The sequence below is a fragment of the Balaenoptera musculus genome, chromosome 12, assembly GCF_009873245.2.
Source record: "Balaenoptera musculus isolate JJ_BM4_2016_0621 chromosome 12, mBalMus1.pri.v3, whole genome shotgun sequence".
Lineage (NCBI taxonomy): Eukaryota > Metazoa > Chordata > Mammalia > Artiodactyla > Balaenopteridae > Balaenoptera > Balaenoptera musculus.
The window spans coordinates 84,739,314-84,762,695 of NC_045796.1; the positions used below are offsets into that span (position 1 = coordinate 84,739,314).

The following is a 23,382-nucleotide window of genomic DNA, read 5'->3' on the forward strand; positions in this document are numbered from 1 at the left end:
TGTATGTTTTCTTTTGAGAAGTGTCTATTCAGGTCCTTTGTCCATTTTTAAATGGGGTTATTGGTTTGTTTTGCTACTGAGTTGCATGAGTTCCTTATATATTTTGGATATTAACTAGGGAGTATAATTTATCACTCAGTTTCCAGGAAGGGGTAGTTACTAGAAGGAAAATGTTCCCTGGATGCTGCAGACAGAAATTAATTCAGAAACATGGTCCTAGATACAATAGACATCTTGGTCATTACTGTGAGAAAATAGAGTAAGAAGCTTGGAAATTAACTTCACATGATCATTTCATCTAGTCCTCTGTCCCCAGTGGGTAAAAACGCTTCAGGCAGCCTCAAAAACACAGATCTAGGGAAGTAATCGTCTATGTTTCCCCAAGACTATTTAAAACATTGATCACGTGGATTAATGAACTCTTGGATAGAGAGGGGCTGGAGGGCTAAAAGGGGAAACTATAATTGTACACATAGGTGTTGAGACTAGAACCCAAATGTGACTATTTTGTAAATACTTTTAAAATATCAGCATAGTCCACTTACTAGCAAAGTGTTCGAACTCAGTTTTCTCTGTGAGGGCTATCGTAGAACTTACTTCACAGAGCTATTGTGAGAAGTGAATGAAATATGAATCATTTAGCACATGTAGGTAGCTGATAAATGTTAGCTATTATTCACAAGATTTTCCCTTTTATTTTCTTAGCCATTAAAACTTATTAAGCCTTTTTTTGTTCACTGAAATAGCCACTGGGAATAAAAACTGGACATAGAAATGTTCTAACTGAGAAAACTTAGACATCACCTAGTCTAGTGGGCAGAACTGGGAATAATAAATTTAAATGACTGAAAAGAGATTTGGGGTCAATAGACTGGGACAGTAAAAGAGAACATGGGATCCAAAGCCAGAAGCCCCAAATTCAAGTCCTGGCTTGACTTTTTAGTAGTTCTATGACTTTAGGCAAGTCATCTACACTCTGTGAGTCACACAACTCTCATCCATAAGGTAATAAAAGTTCAAAATACTCTTCATATAAGAAAGCACACATACAATGTTTGGAGACTTCAACATGATTTGAAAACAGCTAATAACAACTAGCGACAAGAATGGGGTGCCCCCTTGCAGAAAGTGTTCATGCAGAGCTGACCAATGATCTGTCACTGCAGGGGTTCCTTTTAGGGGGAGCCAGTAAGCCTAACTGCCCTGGAAGGTGATTGCTATACTCCCACGGCAAGTACAAAGTACCCACATACTACATACTTTATCTCAAAGGCAGGAAAGTAACTACAAAGAGTCACGGATGTCAGCAATTTAATTTGGCTAAAGAATGTAGTTGATATCCACAGTCTTTACAGAATTCATGAACAGGCTAGAACTCCACAAATATAACCCATCAAACTTAACTCTGCAAAGATGAGCTTAACTCAAAAACCCCAAAATAGGACCAACGTGCTCCAGATCAAATTATGGTTAATTCATTTCACCCAAATTATATCTCCACATTTGTGCTGCCAATCTGGAAACTATATAGAATTTTCTGGATTGTAAAAGCGCTGTCAAAATCTCAAATCTCAAATTTCAGCTTTCAGGTAGTTGATATTCTCCTCGTGCCCATCTGCTTGCTGTATTTTGATTTTATTTTTATAAGTGTTCAGAAATAAGTAACCCCTGAGTTAGTAATGCATGCCAGTTGTTCTGTGTTTACTTACCCTCTGACCCTCTTTTCCAGGTGGACCTTGGGGGCCTTGGATCCCCAGGGAGCCCTAGGAGGAAAAAGAACACATATTAATTGATTGTTTCAAGTATACCTGCTTTGCAGAGAATGTTGTGAAAATTAATACCTATTTTACTGATTATAGAAAACTTTTAAAGTGATTCGAACTCTTCCAAGCCTAGGCTACCTAATACATTAATAATGATGAACTGTCCTTCGACTGGTTTATCTTTGGAGTTAACACCAGAAAAGAAAAAAAAGGTGATTCGTAACCACGTGTGAGGCGCAGTGTTCACCCCCAGTGGCGACTCCCATATGATTGGAACCGTGTTTTATCAAACTGCCATCAATAAATGGTAACAATATTTGCAGGCAGAAAGAAATGCTGCTTCATATATTTAAACTCTATAAATGCAATGGTATTTTTGGTTGAGAGTGGCTCTGTGACTATCCGCTAAGAGAACACCTAGTTATGACATTGGCTTTAACATTCATCTACTCCTAACATTTAATTTTTAGCATCATAGACATTATTTAATACTTACCCATAACATTGTCAAGTGGTAGAAAAAATAACCTTTTTTTTTTTCAATTATACAAAAGGCCCAGGAAATCCCAGGTGCACGAATCTGAAAGTCAGTCTCCTGGTTCTCACAGACAGTTACTATTACACAGGAATTCTCACTCAGCATGAAAATCAAAATGATGACACTGCTGATTTTAAAGTCTCCGGCATTGACTGCTAGTTGTTACCTCTCTGAAAGCTTCTTAGTCTCCCCTGCTGCTTCCTCCTTCCCTATTCAACCTTTCAGTGTGAGGGTTTAGGCCTGTTTCTTCCCAGTCTGTACTCTCCCACCATGGTCTCATGTACCATGAACTTTGGATTCTCCAGGCCAACGATGCCAAGATTTATAACTCAGTTTATCTCTGAGTTGCAGGTCCACACATCCAACTGCCTGACTGACACGCCCACTCTGCTCTCTCACCAGCACTTGAATTTAGCACAGTGACACCACATCTAGGACCCTCCCACCAAAACCGGGTCCTCTTCCAGCACGCCCCAACTCCGTAAACCCACGCACCATCCTGCTAGGGCTCCTGCCAGGAATCTATAACTAGTCCTCCATGCCTGCCTCTCTCACTTCTCTTTCACATCCAGTCCCCAAGTCCAATTGCTGTAGCTCCACAGTAGATTTGGATCCATCTATTATCTCCCTTCATCCTTCAGCTCCATCACCCTTCTTGCTTGCTCATCTATGAGAGTCTCCTTGGTGACACTAGACATGGCACCCTCCATCCTACCCAGCACAAACAAACCTGAAAACCCAGCCTGACCTCCTCTGGTTGTCCACGTGAAGAGATGAATGCCTTGTTTCATCAGTCGTAGGGTGCCTTGTACTTGTTCTTTAAAGTACTTATCATAAGTCTATTTAAAAGATTATTCAGGTAATGATTCACTAGGCTCTAAGGACAACAGGTAGAATCAGTGTCTTATTCAACACTAGATGCCTGTTAATGTCTGAGTGAAAAAAAAATCATAATGGGAAATCAATTCACTGCAAAAAAAAAAAAAAAAAGCTTTTTGGTAAAGCCAGTACTGTTCAAAGGGTTTTAAAAATATGTATGGTTCAAGATGGTGGAAGAGTAAGACGTGGAGATCACCTTCCACCCCACAGATACATCAGAACTACATCTACATGTGGAACAACTCCTACAGAACACCTACTGAATGCTGGCAGAAGATGGCAGACCTCCCAAAAGTCAAGAAGCTACCCAGGTACCTGCGTAGGGCAGAAGAAAAAGGAAAAAACAGAGACAAAAGAATAGGAACGGGACCTGCACCAGTGGGAGGGAGATGTGAAGAAGGAAAGGTTTCCACACACTAGGAAGCCCCTTCGCGGGTGGAGACTGCGGGTGGAGGAGGGGGGAAGCTTTGGAGCCATGGAGGAGAGTGCAGCCACGGGGGTGCGGAGGGCAAAGCAGAGAGATTCCCGCACGGAGGCTCGGCGCCGACCAGCACTCACCAGCCCGAGAGGCTTGTCTGCTCACCCGCCGGGGCGGGTGGGGGCTGGGAGCTGAGGCTCGGGCTTCGGTCGGATCCCAGGGAGAGGACTGGGGTTGGCGGCGTGAACACAGCCTGAAGGGACTAGCGCACCACAGCTAGCTGGGAGGGAGTACGGGGAAAAGTCAGGAGCTGCCAAAGAGGCAAGAGACTTTTACTTCCCTCTTTGTTTCCTGGGGCGTGAGGAGAGGAGATTAAGACCGCCGCTTAAAGGAGCTCCAGAGACGGGCGTGAGCCGCGGCTATCAGCGTGGACCCCAGAGACGGGCATGAGACGCTAAGGCTGCTGCTGCCGCCACCAAGAAGCCTGTGTGCGAGCACAGGTCACTCTCCACACCGCCCCTCCCGGGAGCCTGTGCAACCCGCCATGGCCAGGCTCCCGTGATCCGGGGACAACTTCCCCGGGAGAATGCATGGTGCGCCTCAGGCTGGTGCAACGTCACGATGCCTCTGCCGCCGCAGGCTCGCCCCGCATCCGTACCCCTCCCTCCCCCCGTCCTGAGTGAGCCAGAGCCCCCAAAGCAGCTGCTCCTTTAACCCTGTCCTGTCTGAGCAAAGGACAGACGCCCTCAGGCAACCTACACGCAGAGGCGGGTCCAGATACAAAGCTGAACTCTGGGAGCTGTGTGAACAAAGAAGAGAAAGGGAAATTTCTCCCAGCAGCCTCAGGAGCAGCAGATTAAATCTCCACAATCAACTTGATGTACCTGCATCTGTGGACTACCTGAACAGACAACGAATCATCCCAAATTGAGGAGGTGGACTTTGGGAGCAACGATACATATATTTTTTTTCCCTTTTTCTATTTTTGTGAGTGTGTATGTGTATGCTTCTGTGTGTGATTTTGTCTGCACAGCTTTGCTTTTACCATTTGTCCTAGGGTTCTGTCTGTCCCTTTGTTTTTGTTTTTTTTTTAGTATACTTATTAGCACTTGTTATCATAGGTGGATTTGTCTTTTGGTTTGGTTGCACTCTTTTTTCTTTTTTTATTACTTAAAATTTTTTTAATAATTATTTTTTTATTTTCTATTTCAATAAATATTTTATTTTATTTTATTTTCTGCTTTCTTTCTTTTTTTTCTCCCTTTTATTCTGAGCCGTGTGGATGACAAGCTCTTGGTACTTCAGCCAGGCGTCAGGGCTGTGCCTCGGAGGTGGGAGAGCCAAGTTGAGGACATTGGTCCACAAGAGACCTCCCAGCTCCACGTAATATCAAATGGCAAAAATCTCCCAGAGCTCTCCATCTCAACGCCAAGACCCAGCTCCACTCAACGACCACCAAGCTCCAGTGCTGGACACCCTATGCCAAACAACTAGCAAGACAGGAACACAACCCCACCGATTAGCACAGAGGCTGCCAAAAATCATAATAAGGTCACAGACACCCCAAAACACACCACCAGACATGGACCTGCCCACCAGAAAGACAAGATCCAGCCTCATCCACCAGAACACAGGCACTAGTCCCCTCCACCAGGAAGCCTACACAACTCACTGAACCAATCTTAGCCACTGGGGGCAGACACCAAAAACAATGGGAACTATGAACCTGCAGCCTGCGAAAAGGAGACCCCAAAAACAGTAAGTTAAGCAAAATGAGAAGACAGAGAAACACACACCAGATGAAGAAGCAAGGTAAAAACTCACCAGACCTAACAAATGAAGAGGAAATAGGCAGTCTATCTGAAAAAGTATTCAGAATAATGATAGTAAAGATGATGCAAAATCTTGGAAATAGAATGGAGAAAATAAAAGAAACATTTAACAAGGACCTAGGAGAACGAAAGAGCAAACAAACAGTGATGAACAACATAATGAATGAAATTAAAAATTCTCTAGAAGGGGTCAATAGCAGAATAACTGAGGCAGAAGAACGGATAAGTGACCTGGAAGATAAAATAGTGAAAATAACCACTGCAGAGCAGAATAAAGAAAAAAAATGAAAAGAATTCAGGATAGTCTCAGAGACCTCTGGGACAACATTAAATGCACAAACATTCGAATTATAGGGGTCCTAGAAGAAGAAAAGAAAAAGAAAGGGACTGAGAAAATATTTGAAGAGATTATGGTTGAAAACTTCCCTAATATGGAAAAGGAAATAGTTAATCAAGTTCAGGAAGCACAGAAAGTCCCATACAGGATAAATCCAAGGAGAAACACGCCAAGACACATATTAGACAAACTATCAAAAATTAAATACAAAGAAAAAATATTAAAAGCAGCAAGGGAAAAACAACAAATAACATACAAGGGACTCCCCATAAGGTTAACAGCTGATCTTTCAGCAGAAACTCTGCAAGCCACAAGGGAGTGGCAGGACATATTTAAAGTGATGAAGGGGAAAAACCTATAACCAAGATTACTCTACACAGCAAGGATCTCATTCAGATGTGATGGAGAAATTAAAACCTTTATAGACAAGCAAAAGCTAAGAGAATTCAGCACCACCAAACCACCTTTACAACAAATGCTAAAGGAACTTCTCTAGGCAGGAAACACAAGAGAAGGAAAAGACCTACAATAACAAACCCAAAACAATTAAGAAGATGGTAATAGGAACATACATATCGATAATTACCTTAAATGTAAATGGATTAAATGCTCCAACCAAAAGACATAAACTGGCTGAATGGATACAAAAACAAGACCCGTATATATGCTGTCTACAAGATACCCACTTCAGACCTAAGGACACATACAGACTGAAAGTAAGGGGATGGAAAAAGATATCCCATGCAAATGGAAATCAAAAGAAAGCTGGAGTAGCAATTCTCATATCAGACAAAATAGACTTTAAAACAAAGACTATTATAAGAGACAAAGAAGGACACTACATAATGATCAAGGGATCAATCCAAGAAGAAGATATAACAATTGTAAATATTTATGGACCCAACACAGGAGCACCTTAATACGTAAGGCAAATGCTAACAGCCATAAAGGGGAAATTGACAGTGACACCATCATAGTAGGGGACTTTAACACCCCACTTTCACCAATGGACAGATCATCCAAAATGAAAATAAATAAGGAAACACAAGCTTTAAATGACACATTAAACAAGATAGACTTGATATTTATAGGACATTCCATCCAAAAACAACAGAATACACTTTCTTCTCAAGTGCTCATGGAACATTCTCCAGGATAGATCATATCTTGGATCACAAATCAAGCCTTGGTAAATCTAAGAAAATTGAAATGATACCAAGTACCTTTTCCAATCACAACACTATGAGACTAGATATCAATTACAGGAAAAAATCTGTAAAAAATACAAACACATGGAAGCTAAACAATAAAGTACTTACTAACCAAGAGATCACTGAAGAATTCAAAGAGGAAATCAAAAAATACCTAGAAACAAATGACAATGAAAACACGACGACTCAAAACCTGTGGGATGCAGCAAAAGAAGTTCTAAGAGGGAAGTTTATAGCAATACAATCCTACCTTAAGAAACAAGAAACATCTCAAATAAACAACCTAACCTTACATCTAAAGCAGTTAGAGAAAGAAGAACAAAAAAACCCCAAAGTTACCAGGAAAGAAATCATAAAGATCACATCAGAAATAAATGAAAAAGAAATGAAGGAAACGATAGCAAAGATCAATAAAACTAAAAATTGGTTCTTTGAGAAGATAAACAAAATTGATAAACCACTAGCCAGACTCATCAAGAAAAAAAGGAAGAAGTCTCAAATCCATAGAATTAGAAATGAAAAAGGAGAAGTGACAACTGACACTGCAGAAATACAAAGGATCATAGGAGATTACTACAAGCAACTATATGCCAATAAATTGGACAACCTGAAAGAAATGGACAGATTCTTAGAAATGCACAACCTTCTGAGACTGAACCAGGAAGAAATAGAAAATATGAACAGAACAATTACAAGCACTGAAGTTGAAACTGTGATTAAAAACCTTCCAACAAACAAAAGCCCAGGAGCAGATGGCTTCACAGGCGAATTCTATCAAACATTTAGAGAAGAGCTAACACCTATCCTTCTCAAACTCTTCCAAAACATAGCAGAGGCAGGAACACTCCCAAACTCCTTCTACGAGGCTACCATCAGCCTGATACCAAAACCAGACAAAGATAGTACAAGAAAAGAAAATTACAGGCCAATATCACTGATGAACATAGATGCAAAAATCCTCAACAAAATACTAGTAAACAGAATCCAACAGCACATTAAAAGGATCATACACCATGATCAAGTGGAGTTTACCCCAGGAGTGCAAGGATTCTTCAATATACGCAAATCAATCAATGTGATACACCATATTAACAAATTGAAGGAGAGAAACCATATGATCATCTGAATAGATGCAGAGAAAGCTTTCGACAAAATTCAACACCCATTTATGATAAAAACCCTCCTGAAAGTAGGCACAGAGGGAACTTACCTCAACATAATAACGGTCATATATGACAAACCCACAGCCAACATCGTTCTCAATGGTGAAAAACTGAAACCATTTCCCCTAACATCAGGAACAAGACAAGGTTTTCCATTCTCACCACTATTATTCAACATAGTTTTGGAAGCTTTAGCCACAGCAATCAGAGAAGAAAAAGAAATAAAAGGAATCCAAATCGGAAAAGAAGAAGTAAAGCTGTCACTGTTTGCAGATGACATGATACTATACATAGAGAATCCTAAAGATGCCACCAGAAAACTACTAGAGCTAATCAATGAATTTGGTAAAGTAGCAGGATACAAAATTAATGCACAGAAATCTCTTGCATTCCTATACACTAATGATGAAAAATCTGAAAGTGAAATTAAGAAAACACTCCCATTTACCACTGCAACAAAAAGAATAAAACATCTAGGAATAAACCTACCTAAGGAGAAAAAAGACCTGTATGCAGAAAATTATAAGACACTGAGGAGAGAAATTAAAGATGATACAAATAGGTGGAGAAATATACCATGTTTCTGGATTGGAAGAATCAACATTGTGAAAATGACTATACTACCCAAAGCAATATGCAGATTCAATGCAATCCCTATCAAACTATCACTGGCATTTTTCACAGAACTAGAACAAAAAATTTGAAATTTGTATGGAAACACAAAGACCCCGAACAGCCAAAGCAATCTTGAGAAAGAAAAACGGAGCTGGAGCAATCAGGCTCCTGGACTTCAGACTATACTACAAAGCTACAGTAATCAAGACAGTATGGTACTGGCACAAAAACAGAAATATAGATCAATGGGACAGGATAGAAAGCCCAGAGCTAAACCCACGCACATATGGTCACCTTATCTTTGATAAGGGAGGCAAGAATATACAGTGGAGAAGAGACAGCCTCTTCAATAAGTGGTGCTGGGAAAACGGGACAGCTACATGTAAAACAATGAAATCAGAACACTCCCTAACACCATACACAAAAATAAACTCAAAATGGATTAAAGACCTAAATGTAAGGCAGACACTATTAAACTCTTAGAGGAAAACATAGGCACTCCATGACATAAATCACAGCAAGATCCTTTTTGACCCACCTCCTAGAGAAATGGAAATAAAAACAAAAATAAACAAATGGGACCTAATGAAACTTAAAAACGTTTGCACAGCAAAGGAAACCATAAACAAGACGAAAAAACAACCCTCAGAACGGGAGAAAATATTTGCAAATGAAGCAACTGGCAAAGGATTAATCTCCAAAATTTACAAGCAGCTCATGCAGCTCAATATCAAAAAACAAACAACCCAATCCAAAAATGGGCAGAAGACCTAAATAGACATTTCTTCAAAGAATATATACAGATTGCCAACAAACACATGAAAGAATGCTCAACATCATTTATCATTAGAGAAATGCAAATCAGAACTACAATGAGATATCATCTCACACCCGTCAGAATGGCCATCATCAAAAAATGTAGAAACAATAAATGCTAGCGAGGGTGTGGAGAAAAGGGAACACTCTTGCACTTTTGGTTGGAATGTAAATTGATACAGCCACTATGGAGAACAGTATGGAGGTTCCTTAAAAAACTAAAAATAGAACTACCATACGACCCAGCAATCCCACTACTGGGCATATACCCTGAGAAAACCATAATTCAAAAAGAGTCATGTACCACAATGTTCATTGCAGCTCTATTTACAATAGTCAGGACATGGAATCAACCGAAGTGTCCATCGACAGATGAATGGATAAAGAAGATGTGGCACATATATACAATGGAATATTACTCAGCCATAAAAAGAAACGAAATGGAGGTATTTGTAGTGAGGTGGATGGACCTAGATTCTGTCATACAGCGTGAATTAAGTCAGAAAGAGAAAAACAAATACTGTATGCTAACACATATATATGGAATCTAAAAAAAAAAAAAAAAGTCATGAACAACCTAGGGGCAAGACAGGAATAAAGACGCAGACCTACTAGAGACTTGAGGATATGGGGAGGGGGAAGGGTAAGCTGGGACAAAGTGAGAGAGTGGCATGGACATATATACACTACCAAATGTAAAATAGATAGCTAGTGGGAAGTAGCCGCATAACACAGGGAGATCAGCTCGGTGCTTTGTGACCACCTAGAGGGGTGGGATAGGGAGGGTGGGAGGGAGACGCAAGAGGGAGGCAATATGGGGATATATGTATACGTATAGCTGATTCACTTTGTTATAAAGCAGAAACTAACACACCATTGTAAAGCAATTATACTCCAATAAAGATGTTAAAAAAAACACGTATGGTTAACCTATTATATATTAAATGTCTTAAACGCTTTGGAATATGAGAAATCTATTCAAACATATCTGAATTCACCTTCATTCCAGGAGAAACATTATTTTATTATCTAATTTTTAAAAATTAGGATTCATTTTTATAATGTGACTGTTTCCTTTAAAGTCATGACTACCTTTAAACTAAAACACCAGGTGTGCTTGTGATGACCTATAATTATTTATTATGTATACATTTTCTGGTGTTTTATAGAAACTAAATTTTCATAAATGTCATAACATTAAGTTCACCATCTAATTTTATTTAGAATAGATTAAAAGGTTATAGATATATTTTAATTTTTCACTCAGATAGGTTTCCTTTGATTAAAATTGTCAGAATTTAGTGTAAATTACTATAAGTAATTTTGAAAAAGCATTAGTACAAAATATCCTGGATGTATCACCCATCCTCAGTGTTCCCCAAATCTTTCTGAGTCTTTCTCCACAAAATATTCATAAAATATATGTATTTATTAATTTCTTTTACCTATTTTTGGAACACTTTAATGTTATAGGGGCATGTAGAACCTATGCTTTATTGATTTAAGCAGGAATAAAAACCAGGGAATGAAAAAGGTGATCAGTTATGTTTGTTTTTACCAAAAACACCTGGCAAATGGTATATAACCAAGGAAAGTTGGCTAATTAGGCCAACTTTAGGATGGTAAATTCCTAACGTGTATAAGAAAATCAAATTTTGAAATCCAAATACACCAAATATTAATTACAAGGTAATTACAGGGAGTTGTGTCATTTCTTATAAGATTGACACAATCTTGGCTCCAGATAAAACTCTTCCGCTTTACCCTTAGGAAACTATTTTCATTTCATGAATAGTCAAACTTATACGTAACATTTTTGATATCCATCCAAATGTTGACAGCTCTTTCAGTGTTTTTAATCATGAGCTACTAAAACATACACACACCAAACATTCATCAAGGGAGTACAATTAATTCTGAGCCACATGTAATCAAAATTCCATTCCCTTTACTAGTTGGCGAAATTATATAGCAAAAGCCTACATAAGACGATAATATTAAACTTGATTTGGAATGCATTTGATGGATTCAAAAAAAATTTATGAGAACCTTTTGTGTGAAAAGTCCAAAAGTAAGATACGATACACTCACACACATAAACCCACTAATATGCCTCCTGTACGGTCATGATTCTGAATAATCCTCCCCCACCCCTTACCTTTGCTAAGTCTGGGACCCAGAAAGGAATCTGATGAAAAAGCGGGATTAGAGTCTGCCTGCCAATGCAGGCGACACGGGTTCGTGCCCCGGTCCAGGAGGATCCCACATGCCGTGGAGCGGCTAGGCCCCTGAGCCACAACTACTGAGCCTGCGCGTCTGGAGCCTGTGCTCCGCAACGGGAGAGGCCGCGACAGTGAGAGGCCCGCGCACCGCGATGAAGAGTGGCCCCCACTTGCCGCAACTGGAGAAAGCCCTTGCACAGAGACAAAGACCCAACGCAGCCAAAAAATAAATAAATAAATAAATTAATTAATTAAAAAAAAAAGTGGGATTATTCTTAATCTCCAATGGATTATTCACTATTTGAATTATCCATGACCAGGTTTTAATCCTAGCTATATTACATTAATATTCAGAATATTTTTGATCTGACTTTATTGAATATTACTAGCTGACATTTACAAAGAACAATGATATCAATATTGTCATTAGTAAAACATAGGTCATCCAACTGTGGAAAAATCATATTTTTTCCCAGAAATAAGAAATTAAAATTTGGGGATGATACATTATTTACAATTCTCCAGCTAACTACTCCTTGCGTTTAGTAAAGTCAAACAATGGATTAACCTACCACTTAGCATAAAAATTCTAGATATACCTAGGCTGATGCTCCTCAAATTAAACTTGGGTAGAGCCCAGCATTTGTGTCAGAACCCTTCCCATAATTCCTTCCTATTCTGACCTTGTAAATGCCATGTTTGTGCTTTACTCATCCTCTCAGTTGATTATGAGTTCTAGAGAACAAAGAATCATTTTTTTCTATCCTTTACCACACTTACAGAAGAGACTCAATAAGTACTTACAAAGTTGGATCATAAGGAACTAAACGGAGATAGAATAACACTGAGCGGTGGTAGTGGTAGGAAAAGGTTTCTGGTCTACATGTAATTATATTTATTTTCAATACTTGGCCTTGGGCTTAAATACCACATTGGAGGACTTTCAATTTTGTCTGTATTTCTCATCTAAAGTGATCATTCCACCCTCTGATTTCTAAGAGTAAAATTGCCTTACAGTTCATTGAAGAATTAATCATCTACTCTTATTGTAATACAGAAGAGTTTGTTCTGATTCTTGATCTGGATTTTGGTATCATGGTTGTGTTCAATTGCTCTGATTCTTGATCTATATGTTGGTAAAGTGGATATATTCAATTTGTAAAAACTCCTTTGAACTACAACTTGTGATACATACTTTTCTGTATATATGTTATATTTCAATAAAGAAAAAAATCCTAAAGCCTGTGAAAGCTCAAATTAAAAACAATCATCTACCATTTTTGACATCATCTCCATTATGGAACCTATTTAAATCTTTGACAATTATTTGATGTTTTACAGGTTTATACCATTTTTCTAGTTAGAGAATCATATTTAAGTATCTTTGTGCACATGACATCTTTGCATAATCTGTGCATTATTTTCTTCTTCAGTTTAATGTGGTGAAGAACAATGCCTATCCATTTTTTTCTTCTTTTTCCATCTACTTAGGCTGCTATGAAAATTACTCTAACTTGTTTTATTCCTAAAATTTCACAAACATGAAGATTTATTATTGCTTTTCTGAAAGAGAAGCTTAAGAATGTACTTAGGATATTCACGATGTAAACATCTGCATACGTCTATACAAGCATTCATTTTTAAAAAAGAATTCTGGACATCAAAAATTTTGACAAGGAAAGGAATTCCTAAGGCTGTTACCCCTTTTAGCTAGGATAAAAATATGCAAAAAATAGTCCCAGCCAGCTAAACCATTTTAAGTCCCAGTGGATCGCTATTACAGTGTGTTACACTGCACATAGCTCTCTCTGGACAATCTGCTGATTGTTTAAGACAGGCGAGAGCTTATCATCACGGAAGCCCATGTAAATATTTAACTGAGAAATTACTTAGAATTAACTGGTTCAGAGCAAAGTTTTGAAGTGTCTAACAAATACAGCAGATGTTTATAGAGTTAATAGCGTAGATTAACTGCATTTGAACACATTTTCATTTGTGAAATGAAGGCAAGATATATTCATAACTTCTCAGTCAAAGAAAGGAGCTGAAGTAAAAGATGGAAGTTTCATTTTAAAGTATCCTTTGTACTCCCTTGTCAGGAATGTTGCAGAACATATGATCCCTAAAACCCACTTCAGCAAAAATGTTATGCAAGTAAGTGTATTTTAAGTGTTATGATTATTGCTTTAGAATATGCTTCATAGGCTTGAAACATAAGATTAAGCAGAATCTGCATAAATTCTTAGAATACCACTAGAGCGTTTTCTGTGTTTCAAATAGCGTGTAGAAAATTAAGACGGAAAACAGAGTTTTTCTGTCTTTACAGAAAATTTCATGCATTTAACATGAGAACAATTCGAACAAATTTTATAAGTTGGAGGTATCAGAACAAAACACAAAAAACAAACAAGTAAAAATATCACAGACATATAGTCCACAGTCATGGGAAGTGACTTTCATGTTAGCTCTGAGAAGCGGCATTTAAGAATATTTATGATGAGAAATTAAAGGAGTGACCAGTTTTATGCTATTTCACAGAATTGTTAGGATGCAAGAAATAATTTCCCTTAGGGTGTGTAAGTATTTGGAAAAGAAATTCTATGTTATACATAAAAAGCCTATCATTTTATCATAAGCAGTTGTCATCACACACTAAGAAATAGATGTTTTTGAAATAAAAAACAATAGAATCTCTTCTATACACTAAAAAAGCCCTTGCAAACCTTTGCAGTAACACTGACAAGAGAAGGATAAGAAGAGCTGTCACCAGAAAGAAAACTCTATGAAATATTTGTGTAGACAGGAATGTTTCAATCATTCTCAGTTACAGTAAACAAGTTCCATAATCGTATGGACAATTTTATCTTACTTTCAACAATTTAAAAAATAGAGGTCATTCGCAGTGATTTCAAAACTTAACAATTTCATTCAAAAGCTCTGGCAGTATTTTAGACATGAGACATAATGAATTATGATTGTTCCTTGTGGTTGCAGGGATAAATTTTAATCCTAATCTTTTTCTATGTTTTCTGAACTCCGAAATCACATTTCTTTTTATTATATAGATTCTGAAATAGCGTGTTCTCAGTCACCATTGATTTAACCAATAAAACTAGAAATATTATAAATTAAATAATAGAACACAGTCTGTGACTCTAGAATGCTGTGGGACATCCGTAAGTCCCACAGTTTCCTCTAACAATGACTTTTCCTCCTATGATGAGGCATTCCACTTCACAAATTATATATATCCTCAGTTTTGTTCCCCTTTGCATCTTATATAGCAAAATGGACTGCATTTAGTAGGTGTTGAATGGACGAATGGCTGCTAAGATTCTGATTCTTTACACTTCTCCTGGTACTTCTGCTGTAGTGAGAATATTAATTGCCATAGCTACAGAAATTCCAGTTTAGAAACCTATATTCTTCATCCACAAATCCCTCTTGATACCAAAATAATCCAAGTTATTTAAAATTCTTACGTGGTAGTACTGCAGAATAGATGCTACACTTCTATCTGGAGGAGTTTGCCCTTCATCAGAAGAAGAAATATAAGCTTCTGTCTTTAATTTATCTCACACTGATGACGATTAAGTACTTACTTTTTTAAAAAAACAACATGGACTGCAGTGGTTAAAGTATCTATGTAAACCATTAATTACAAAGAAATAGATCCAATCAAATTATTTAAAATGCTTATATCACCTAAAAAATGTAGTTTCTTATTTGGCAATTATTCTTGACTCACTTTCATTTATTTGTCATAAGTAATTTCATATTTGTAATTATTCTTGACTATGAAAATCTTTATGGAGATTTGCTTTATGTTGGCCCTAACTTAATAAATGATATAGTTTGATTTCAGTTAACTCAAGGCTCTGTTGACAAGTTAAGAATCTTTGGACCACGGTCTGTCAAATCCATTTGTATAATCTTTAATGATTTATGTGAGGGAGAATATGATTGTTTCAGTTTTAATGATTAGTCTGATCATCATAACAATCTGTATTTTGGATTGGCTTTGCCATAGGTCAGTGGAATATGGTTCCACTGCAGAAAGAGGGATAATCTATACATAGGTTGTCTTTATACCTCTTCCACTGTCTTCTGAATGACAGAAGTGTAATTCCAAATGTAACAGCATCAATAATGTTTGCATTTGGGCTATGCAACATAAATAACCAGACTGAAGGAAACAAGCTAGTAAACTTAGGATTAAAATGTAAATCGGTACAGAGATATTCACACACCACATGAGAGACCTAGGTATTTAATCAGATAACTGAAGATGGTTTATACAATATCAGGTTAAGTGAGTGGCAATTGAGTAAGGTGGTGAAAACCAAACTTCCAAGAGGGGAAAATGCTCCATATGGTAATAAAGAAATTTTTTAAAATATTAAAAATATATATTGAAGACTTTTCACTTTTTAACCTCTTTCTACTGGCCTCTTTCTACGTCAGAAGTATCCATTTTCCTCAGGAAGATTAAGATAATAATAGCAAAAGTGTAAAGAAAATGGAAGAGTCAACACAGACACAGACAGGGGGCTGGAAATTAGGCTGTTAACAGAAGAGTGTTTCTAAATGTCAAATACCTTATCACCGTATATTGGGAGATGTTCCCATAGATCATAAAGTTTAACTATGAATCACATGGCACAGAGGAAGGAGTAAATGCAAGGATAATTCTAACCCAACCGGAAAGGGAATGGAAAAAACGTTCCTCCCCTCTGTTTCCCTGAATGAAGAATTTCGGGAGAAGAATGGTGAATTAATCAGATACTAGAATTCTTGCTTTCTCTAGAATTCATAAGGCATTAGATTTCTCAGGAGCAACACTGATGCTAAAAGACAATGATGCGAAACCATTATAATTCTGATGGAAAGAGTTTTGAACCTAGAATTCTATACCAAGACAAGCTACCAATCAAGTGTGAGAGTAGAATAGAAACATTTTTGTATTTATTTATTTATTTTATTTTTTATTTTTTTGGTGGAAAGGAACCCTTGCTTTGTTTTGGATGCTGGCAACCAGGGATGGGGGTGGAGGTGGCGAATGCCTGTCCAAAGGGCAACTCCCCCCCCCATCCCACTCCTGTGACAATCCAGGGATAAGAGCTTTTATAGGTGAAGGGAGGGGGCTACATGCAGAACAGCACAGTCAGGTCTGATAGTCACCTTGAAATTGGTCATCAGCGGTCTGACTAGTGTCATCTTGATTGTTATAAGTACAATTAATTTTCAGTTCCAGGGTTGGTTTGTTTCCATTGAATTTTATTTTATTTATTTTTTATACAGCAGGTTCTCATTAGTTATCTATTTTATACATATTAGTGTATAGACGTCAATCCCAATCTCCCAGTTCATCCCAACACCAACAGCCCCCTCCCTGCCACTTTCCCCCTTGGTGTCCATACATTTGTTCTCTATATCTGTGTCTCCATTTCTGCCCTGCAAACTGATTCATCTGTACCTTTTTTCTAGGTTCCACATATATGCGTTAATATGCGATATTTGCTTTTCTCTTTCTTACTTCACTCTATGACAGTCTCTAGATCCATCCACGTCTCTAAAAATGACCCAATTCCGTTCCATTTTATGGCTGAGTAATATTACATTGTATATATGTACCACATCTTCTTTACCCATTCGTCTGTCGATGGGCATTTAGGTTGCTTCCAAGACCTGGCTATTGTAAATACTGCTGCAATGAACATTGTGGTGCATGTGTCTTTTTAAATTATGGTTTTCTCTGGGTATCTGTCCAGTAGTGGGATTGCTCAGTCATATGGTAATTCTATTTTTAGTTTTATAAGGAACCTCCATACTGTTCTCCATAGTGGCTGTATCAATTTACATTCCCACCAACAGTGCAAGAGGGTTCCCTTTTCTCCACACCCTCTCCAGCATTTGTTGTTTGTAGATTTTCTGATGATGCTCATTCTAACTGGTGTGAGGTGATACCTCATTGTAGTTTTGATTTGCATTTCTCTAATAATTAGTGATGTTGAGCAGCTTTTCATGTGCTTCGTGGCCATCTGTATGTCTTCTTTGGAGAAATGTCTATTTAGGTCTTCTGCCCATTTTTGGATTGGGTTGTTTGTTTTTTTAATATTGAGCTGCATGAGCTGCTTGTAGATCTTGGAGATTAATCCTTTGTCAGTTGCTTCATTTGCAAATATTTTCTCCCATTCTGAGGGTTGTCTTTTCGTCTTGTTTGTAGTTTCCTTTGCTTTGCAAAAACTTTTAAGTTTCATTAGGTCCCATTTGTTTATTTTTGTTTTTATTTCCATTACTCTAGGGGTGGATCAAAAAAAATCTTGCTGTGATTTATGTCAAAGAGTGTTCTTCCTATGTTTTCCTCTAAGAGTTTTATAGTGTCCAGTCTTACATTTAGGCCTCCAATCCATTTTGAGTTTATTTTTGTGTATGGTGTCGGGGAGTGTTCTAATTTCATTGTTTTACATGTAGCTGTCCAGTTTTCCCAGCACCACTTATTGAAGAGACTGTCTTTTCTCCATTGTGTATCCTTGCCTTAGTTGACCATAGGTGTGTGGGTTTATCTCTGGGCTTTCTATTCTGTTCCATTGATCTATTTTTCTGTTTTTGTGCCAGTACCATATTGTCTTGATTACTGTACCTTTGCAGTATAGTCTGAAGTCAGGGAGTCTGATTCCGCCAGCTCTGTTTTTTTCCCTCAAGACTGCTTTGGCTATACAGGGTCTTTTGTGTCTCCATACAAATTTTAAGATTTTTTTGCTTTAGTTCTGTAAAAAATGCCACTAGTAATTTAATAGGGATTGCATTGAATCTGTAGATTGCTTTGGGTAGTATACTCATTTTCACAATATTGATTCTTCCAATCCAAGAACATGGTATATTTCTCTATCTGTTTGTGTCATCTTTGATTTCTGTCATCAGTGTCTTATAGTTTTCTGAGTACAGGTCTTTTACCTACTTAGGTAGGTTTATTCCTAGGTATTTTATACTTTTTGTTGCAATTGTGAATGGGATTGCTTCCTTAGCTTCTTTTTCTGATCTTTCATTGTTACTGTATAGGAATGCAAGAGATTTCTGTGCATTAATTTTGTATCCTGCTACTTTACCAAATTCATTGATTAGATCTAGTAGTTTTCTGGTGGCATCTTTAGGATTCTCTGTGTATTGTATCATGTCATCTGCCAACAGTGACAGTTTTAATTCTTCTTTTCCAATGTATATTCCTTTTATTTCTTTTTCTTCTCTGATGGCCGTGGCTAGGACTTCCAAAACTATGTTGAATAATAGTGGTGAGAGTGGACATCCTTGTCTTGTTCCTGATCTTAGAGGAAATGCTATAAGTTTTTCACCATTGAGAATGATGTTTGCTGTGGGTTTGTCATATATGGCCTTTATTATGTTGAGGTGGTTCCCTCTATGCCCACTTTCTGGAGAGTTTTTATCATACATGGGTGTTGAATTTCATCAAAAGCTTTTTCTGCATCTATTGAGATGATCATATGGTTTTTATTCTTCAGTTTAATATGGTGTATCACATTGATTGATTTGCATATATTGAAGAATCCTTGCATCCCTGGGATAAATCCCACTTGATTATGGTGTATGAGCCTTTTAATGTGTTGTTGGATTCTGTTTGCTAGTATTTTGTTGAGGATTTTTGCATCTATATTCATCAGTGAAATTGGTTTCTAATTTTCTTTTAAGTAGTATATTTGTCTGGTTTTGGTATCAGGGTGATGGTGGCCTCAAAGAATGAGTTTGGAAGTGCTCCTTCCTCTGCAATTTTTTGGAAGAGTTTGAGAAGAATGGGTGTTAGCTCTTCTCTAAGTGTTTGATATAATTCACCTGTGAAGCCATCTGGTCCTGGACTTTTGTTTGTTGGAAGATTTTAAATCACAGTTTCAATTTCATTACTTGTGATGGGCCAGTTCATATTTTCTATTTCTTCCTGGTTCAGTCTAGGAAGGTTAAACCTTTCTAAGAATTTGTCCATTTCTTCCAGGTTGTCCATTTTATTGGCATAGAGTTGCTTGCACTAGTCTCTTAGGTTACTTTGTATTTCTGCGGTGTCCATTGTATCTTCTCCTTTTTCATTTCTAATTTTATTGATTTGAGTCCTCTCCTTCTTTTTCTTGATGAGTCTGGCTAATGGTTTATCAATTTTGTTTATCTTCCCAAAGAATCAGCTTTTAGTTTTCTTGACATTGCTACTGTTTGTTTTTATTTCATTTATTTCTGCTCTGATCTTTATGATTTCCTTCCTTCTCCTAACTTAGGGTTTTGTTTGTTCTCCTTTTTCTAGTTCCTTTAGGTGTAAAATTAGATTGAGATTTTTCTTTTTTCTTGAGGTAGGCTTGTACTGTTATAAACTTCCCTCTTAGAACTGCTTTTGCTGCACCCCATAGGTTTTGGATCGTCGTGTTTCCATTGTCATTTGTCTCTAGGTATTTTCTGATTTCCTCTTTGATTTCTTCAGTGATCTCTTGGTTATTTAGTAACGTATTGTTTAGCCTCCATGTGTTTGTGCTTTTTATGTTTTTTCCCTTGTAATTCATTTCTAATCTCATAGCGTTGTGGTCAGAAAAGATGCTTGATATGATTTCAATTTTCTTAAATTTACTGAGGCTTGATTTGTGACCCAAGATGTGATCTATCCTGGAGAATGTTCCCTGCGCACTTGAGAAGAAAGTGTAATCTGCTGTTTTTGGATGGAATGTCCTATAAATATCAATTAAACATACCTGGTCTACTGTGTCATTTACAGCTTCTGTTTCCTTATTAATTTTCTGTTTGGATGATCTGTCCATTGGTGTAAGTGAGGTGTTAAAGTCCCCCACTGTTACTGTGTTACTGTCGATTTCCTCTTTTATAGCTGTTAGCAGTTGCCTTATGTATTGAGGTGCTCCTATGTTGGGTGCATATATATTTATAATTGTTATATCTTCTTTTTGGATTGATCCCTTGATCAATATGTAGTGTCCTTCCTTGTCTCTTGTAACATTCTTTATTTTAAAGTCATTTTATCTGATATGAGTATCACTACTCCACTTTCTTTTGATTTCCATTTGCATGGAATATCTTTTTCCATCCCCTCACTTTCAGTCTGTATGTGTCCCTAGGTCTGAAGTGGGTCTCTTGTAGACAGCATATATATGGGTCTTGTTTTTGTATCCATTCAGCAAGCCTGTGTCTTTTGGTTGGAGCATTTAATCCATTCACGTTTAAGGTAATTATCAAGATGTATGTTCCTACGACCATTTTCTTAATTGTTTTGGGTTTCTTTTTGTAGGTCCTTTTCTCCCCTTGTGTTTCCCACTTAGAGAAGTTCCTTTAGCATTTGTTGTAGAGCTGGTTTGGTGGTGCTGAATTCTCTTAGCTTTTGCTTGTCTGTAAAGCTTTTGATTTCTCCATCAAATCTGAATGAGATCCTTGCTGGGTAGAGTAATCTTGGTTGTAGGTTCTTCCCTTTCATCACTTTAAGTATATCATGCCACTCCCTTCTGGCTTGTAGAGTTTCTGCTGAGAAATCAGCTGTTAACCTTATGGGAGTTCCCTTGTATGTTATTTGTTGTTTTTCCCTTGCTGCTTTCAATAAGTTTTCTTTGTCTTTAATTTTTGCCAATTTGATTACTATGTGTCTCGGCGTGTTTCTCCTTGCATTTATCCTGTACGGGACTCACTGCGCTTCCTGGACTTGGGTGGCTATTTCCTTTCCCATGTTAGGGAAGTTTTCGACTATAATCTCTTCAAATATTTTCTCTGGTCCTTTCTCTCTCTCTTCTCCTTCTGGGACCCCTATAATGCGAATGTTGTTGCATTTAATGTCGTCCCAGAGGTCTCTTAGGCTGTCTTCATTTCTTTTCATTCTTTTTTCTTTAGTCTGTTCCGCAGCAGTGAATTCCACCATTCTGTCTTCCAGGTCACTTATCCATTCTTCTGCCTCAGTTATTCTGCTATTGATTCCTTCTAGTGTAGTTTTCATTTCAGTTATTGTATTGTTCATCTCTGTTTGTTTGTTCTTTAATTCTTCTAGGTCTTTGTTAAACATTTCTTGCATCTTCTCGATCTTTTCCTCCATTCTTATTCCGAGGTCCTGGATCATCTTCACCATCATTATTCTGAATTCTTTTTCTGGAAGGTTGCCTATCTCCACTTCATTTAGTTGTTTTTCTGGGGTTTTATCTTGTTCCTTCATCTGGTATATAGCCCTCTGCCTTTTCATCTTGTCTTTCTGTGAATGTGGTTTTTGTTCTACAGGCTGCAGGATTGTAGTTTTTCTTGCTTCTGCTGTCTGCTCCCTGGCGGTTGAGGCTAAGAGGCTTGATGGGAGGCTCTGGTGGTGGGCAGAGCTGACTGTTGCTGTGGTGGTCAGAGCTCAGTAAAACTTTAATCCACTTGACTGTTGATGGGTGGGGCCGGGTTCCCTCCCTGTTGGCTGTTTTGCCTGAGGCAACCCAACACTGGAGCCTACCTGGGCTCTTTGGTGGGGCTAATAACAGACTCTGCGAGAGTTCACACCAAGGAGTACTCCCCAGAACTTCTGCTGCCAGTGTCCTTGTCCCCACGGTGAAACAGAGCCACCCCCTGCCTCTGCAGGAGACCTTCCAACACTAGCAGGTAGGTCTGGTTCAGTCTCCCCTGGGGTCACTGCTCCTTCCCCTGGGTCCTGATGCACACACTGTTTTGTGTGCACCCTCCAAGAGTGGGGTCTCTGTTTCCCTCAGTCCTGTCGAAGTCCTGCAATCAATTCCCACTAGGCTTCAAAGTCTGATTCTCTATGAATTCCTCCTCCCGCTGCCGGACCCCCAGGTTGGGAAGCCTGACATGGGGCTCAGAACCTTCACTCTAGTGGGTGGACTTCTGTGGTATAAGTGTTCACCAGTCTGTGAGTCACCCACCCAGCAGTTATGGGATTTGATTTTACTCTGATTGCGCCCCTCCCACCATCTCATTGTGGCTTCTCCTTTGTCTTTGGATGTGGGGTATCTTTTTTGGTGCGTTCCAGTGTCTTCCTGTCGATGATTGTCCAGCAGCTAGTTGTGATTCTGGTGTTCTCGCAAGAGGGAGTGAGAGCACATCCTTCCACTCCACCATCTTGGTTCCTCTCTACCACTATTTTTTTTGTGGTAAGAATTTTTAACATGAGGTCTACCTTCTTAACAAATTTTTAATTGCACAATATAGTATTGTTAACTGTAAGCATAAAGTTTTCCAGCAGACCTTTAGACCTTATTAATCCTTTATAACAGAAACTTTATAGTTTTTACAACAGCTCCCTAATTTCCCCTACCCCCAGCTCCTGGCAATCACTATTCTACTTTCTGTTTCTATAAGCTTGACTATTTTAGATACAAGTGGAATCATGCAGTATTTGTTCTTTTGTGACTGGCTTATCTCACTTAGTTAATGTCCTTCAGGTTCATTCATGTTGTTGCATAGGGCAGAGTTTCCTTCTTTTTTTAAGGCTGAATAATATTCCATGTTATAAATACACCACATTTTTTATCCACGTATCCATCAATGGACATTTAGGTTGTTTTCATATCTTGATAATTTTGTCACAGACATATGAAAAGATCCTTAAC

General features: G+C 38.0%; 1 protein-coding gene across 1 annotated transcript in view; it reads right to left on the bottom strand.

The window, feature by feature from the left end:
- The window catches only part of COL19A1 (collagen type XIX alpha 1 chain), a 363,922-nt gene that overhangs the window by 161,426 nt on the left and 179,114 nt on the right, over positions 1-23,382 (bottom strand). Inside the window, exon 14 of the mRNA XM_036871237.1 lies at positions 1,710-1,763. Within this exon, the coding sequence (XP_036727132.1) occupies positions 1,710-1,763 (54 nt within the window). The remainder of the gene's footprint in view (positions 1-1,709; positions 1,764-23,382) is intronic.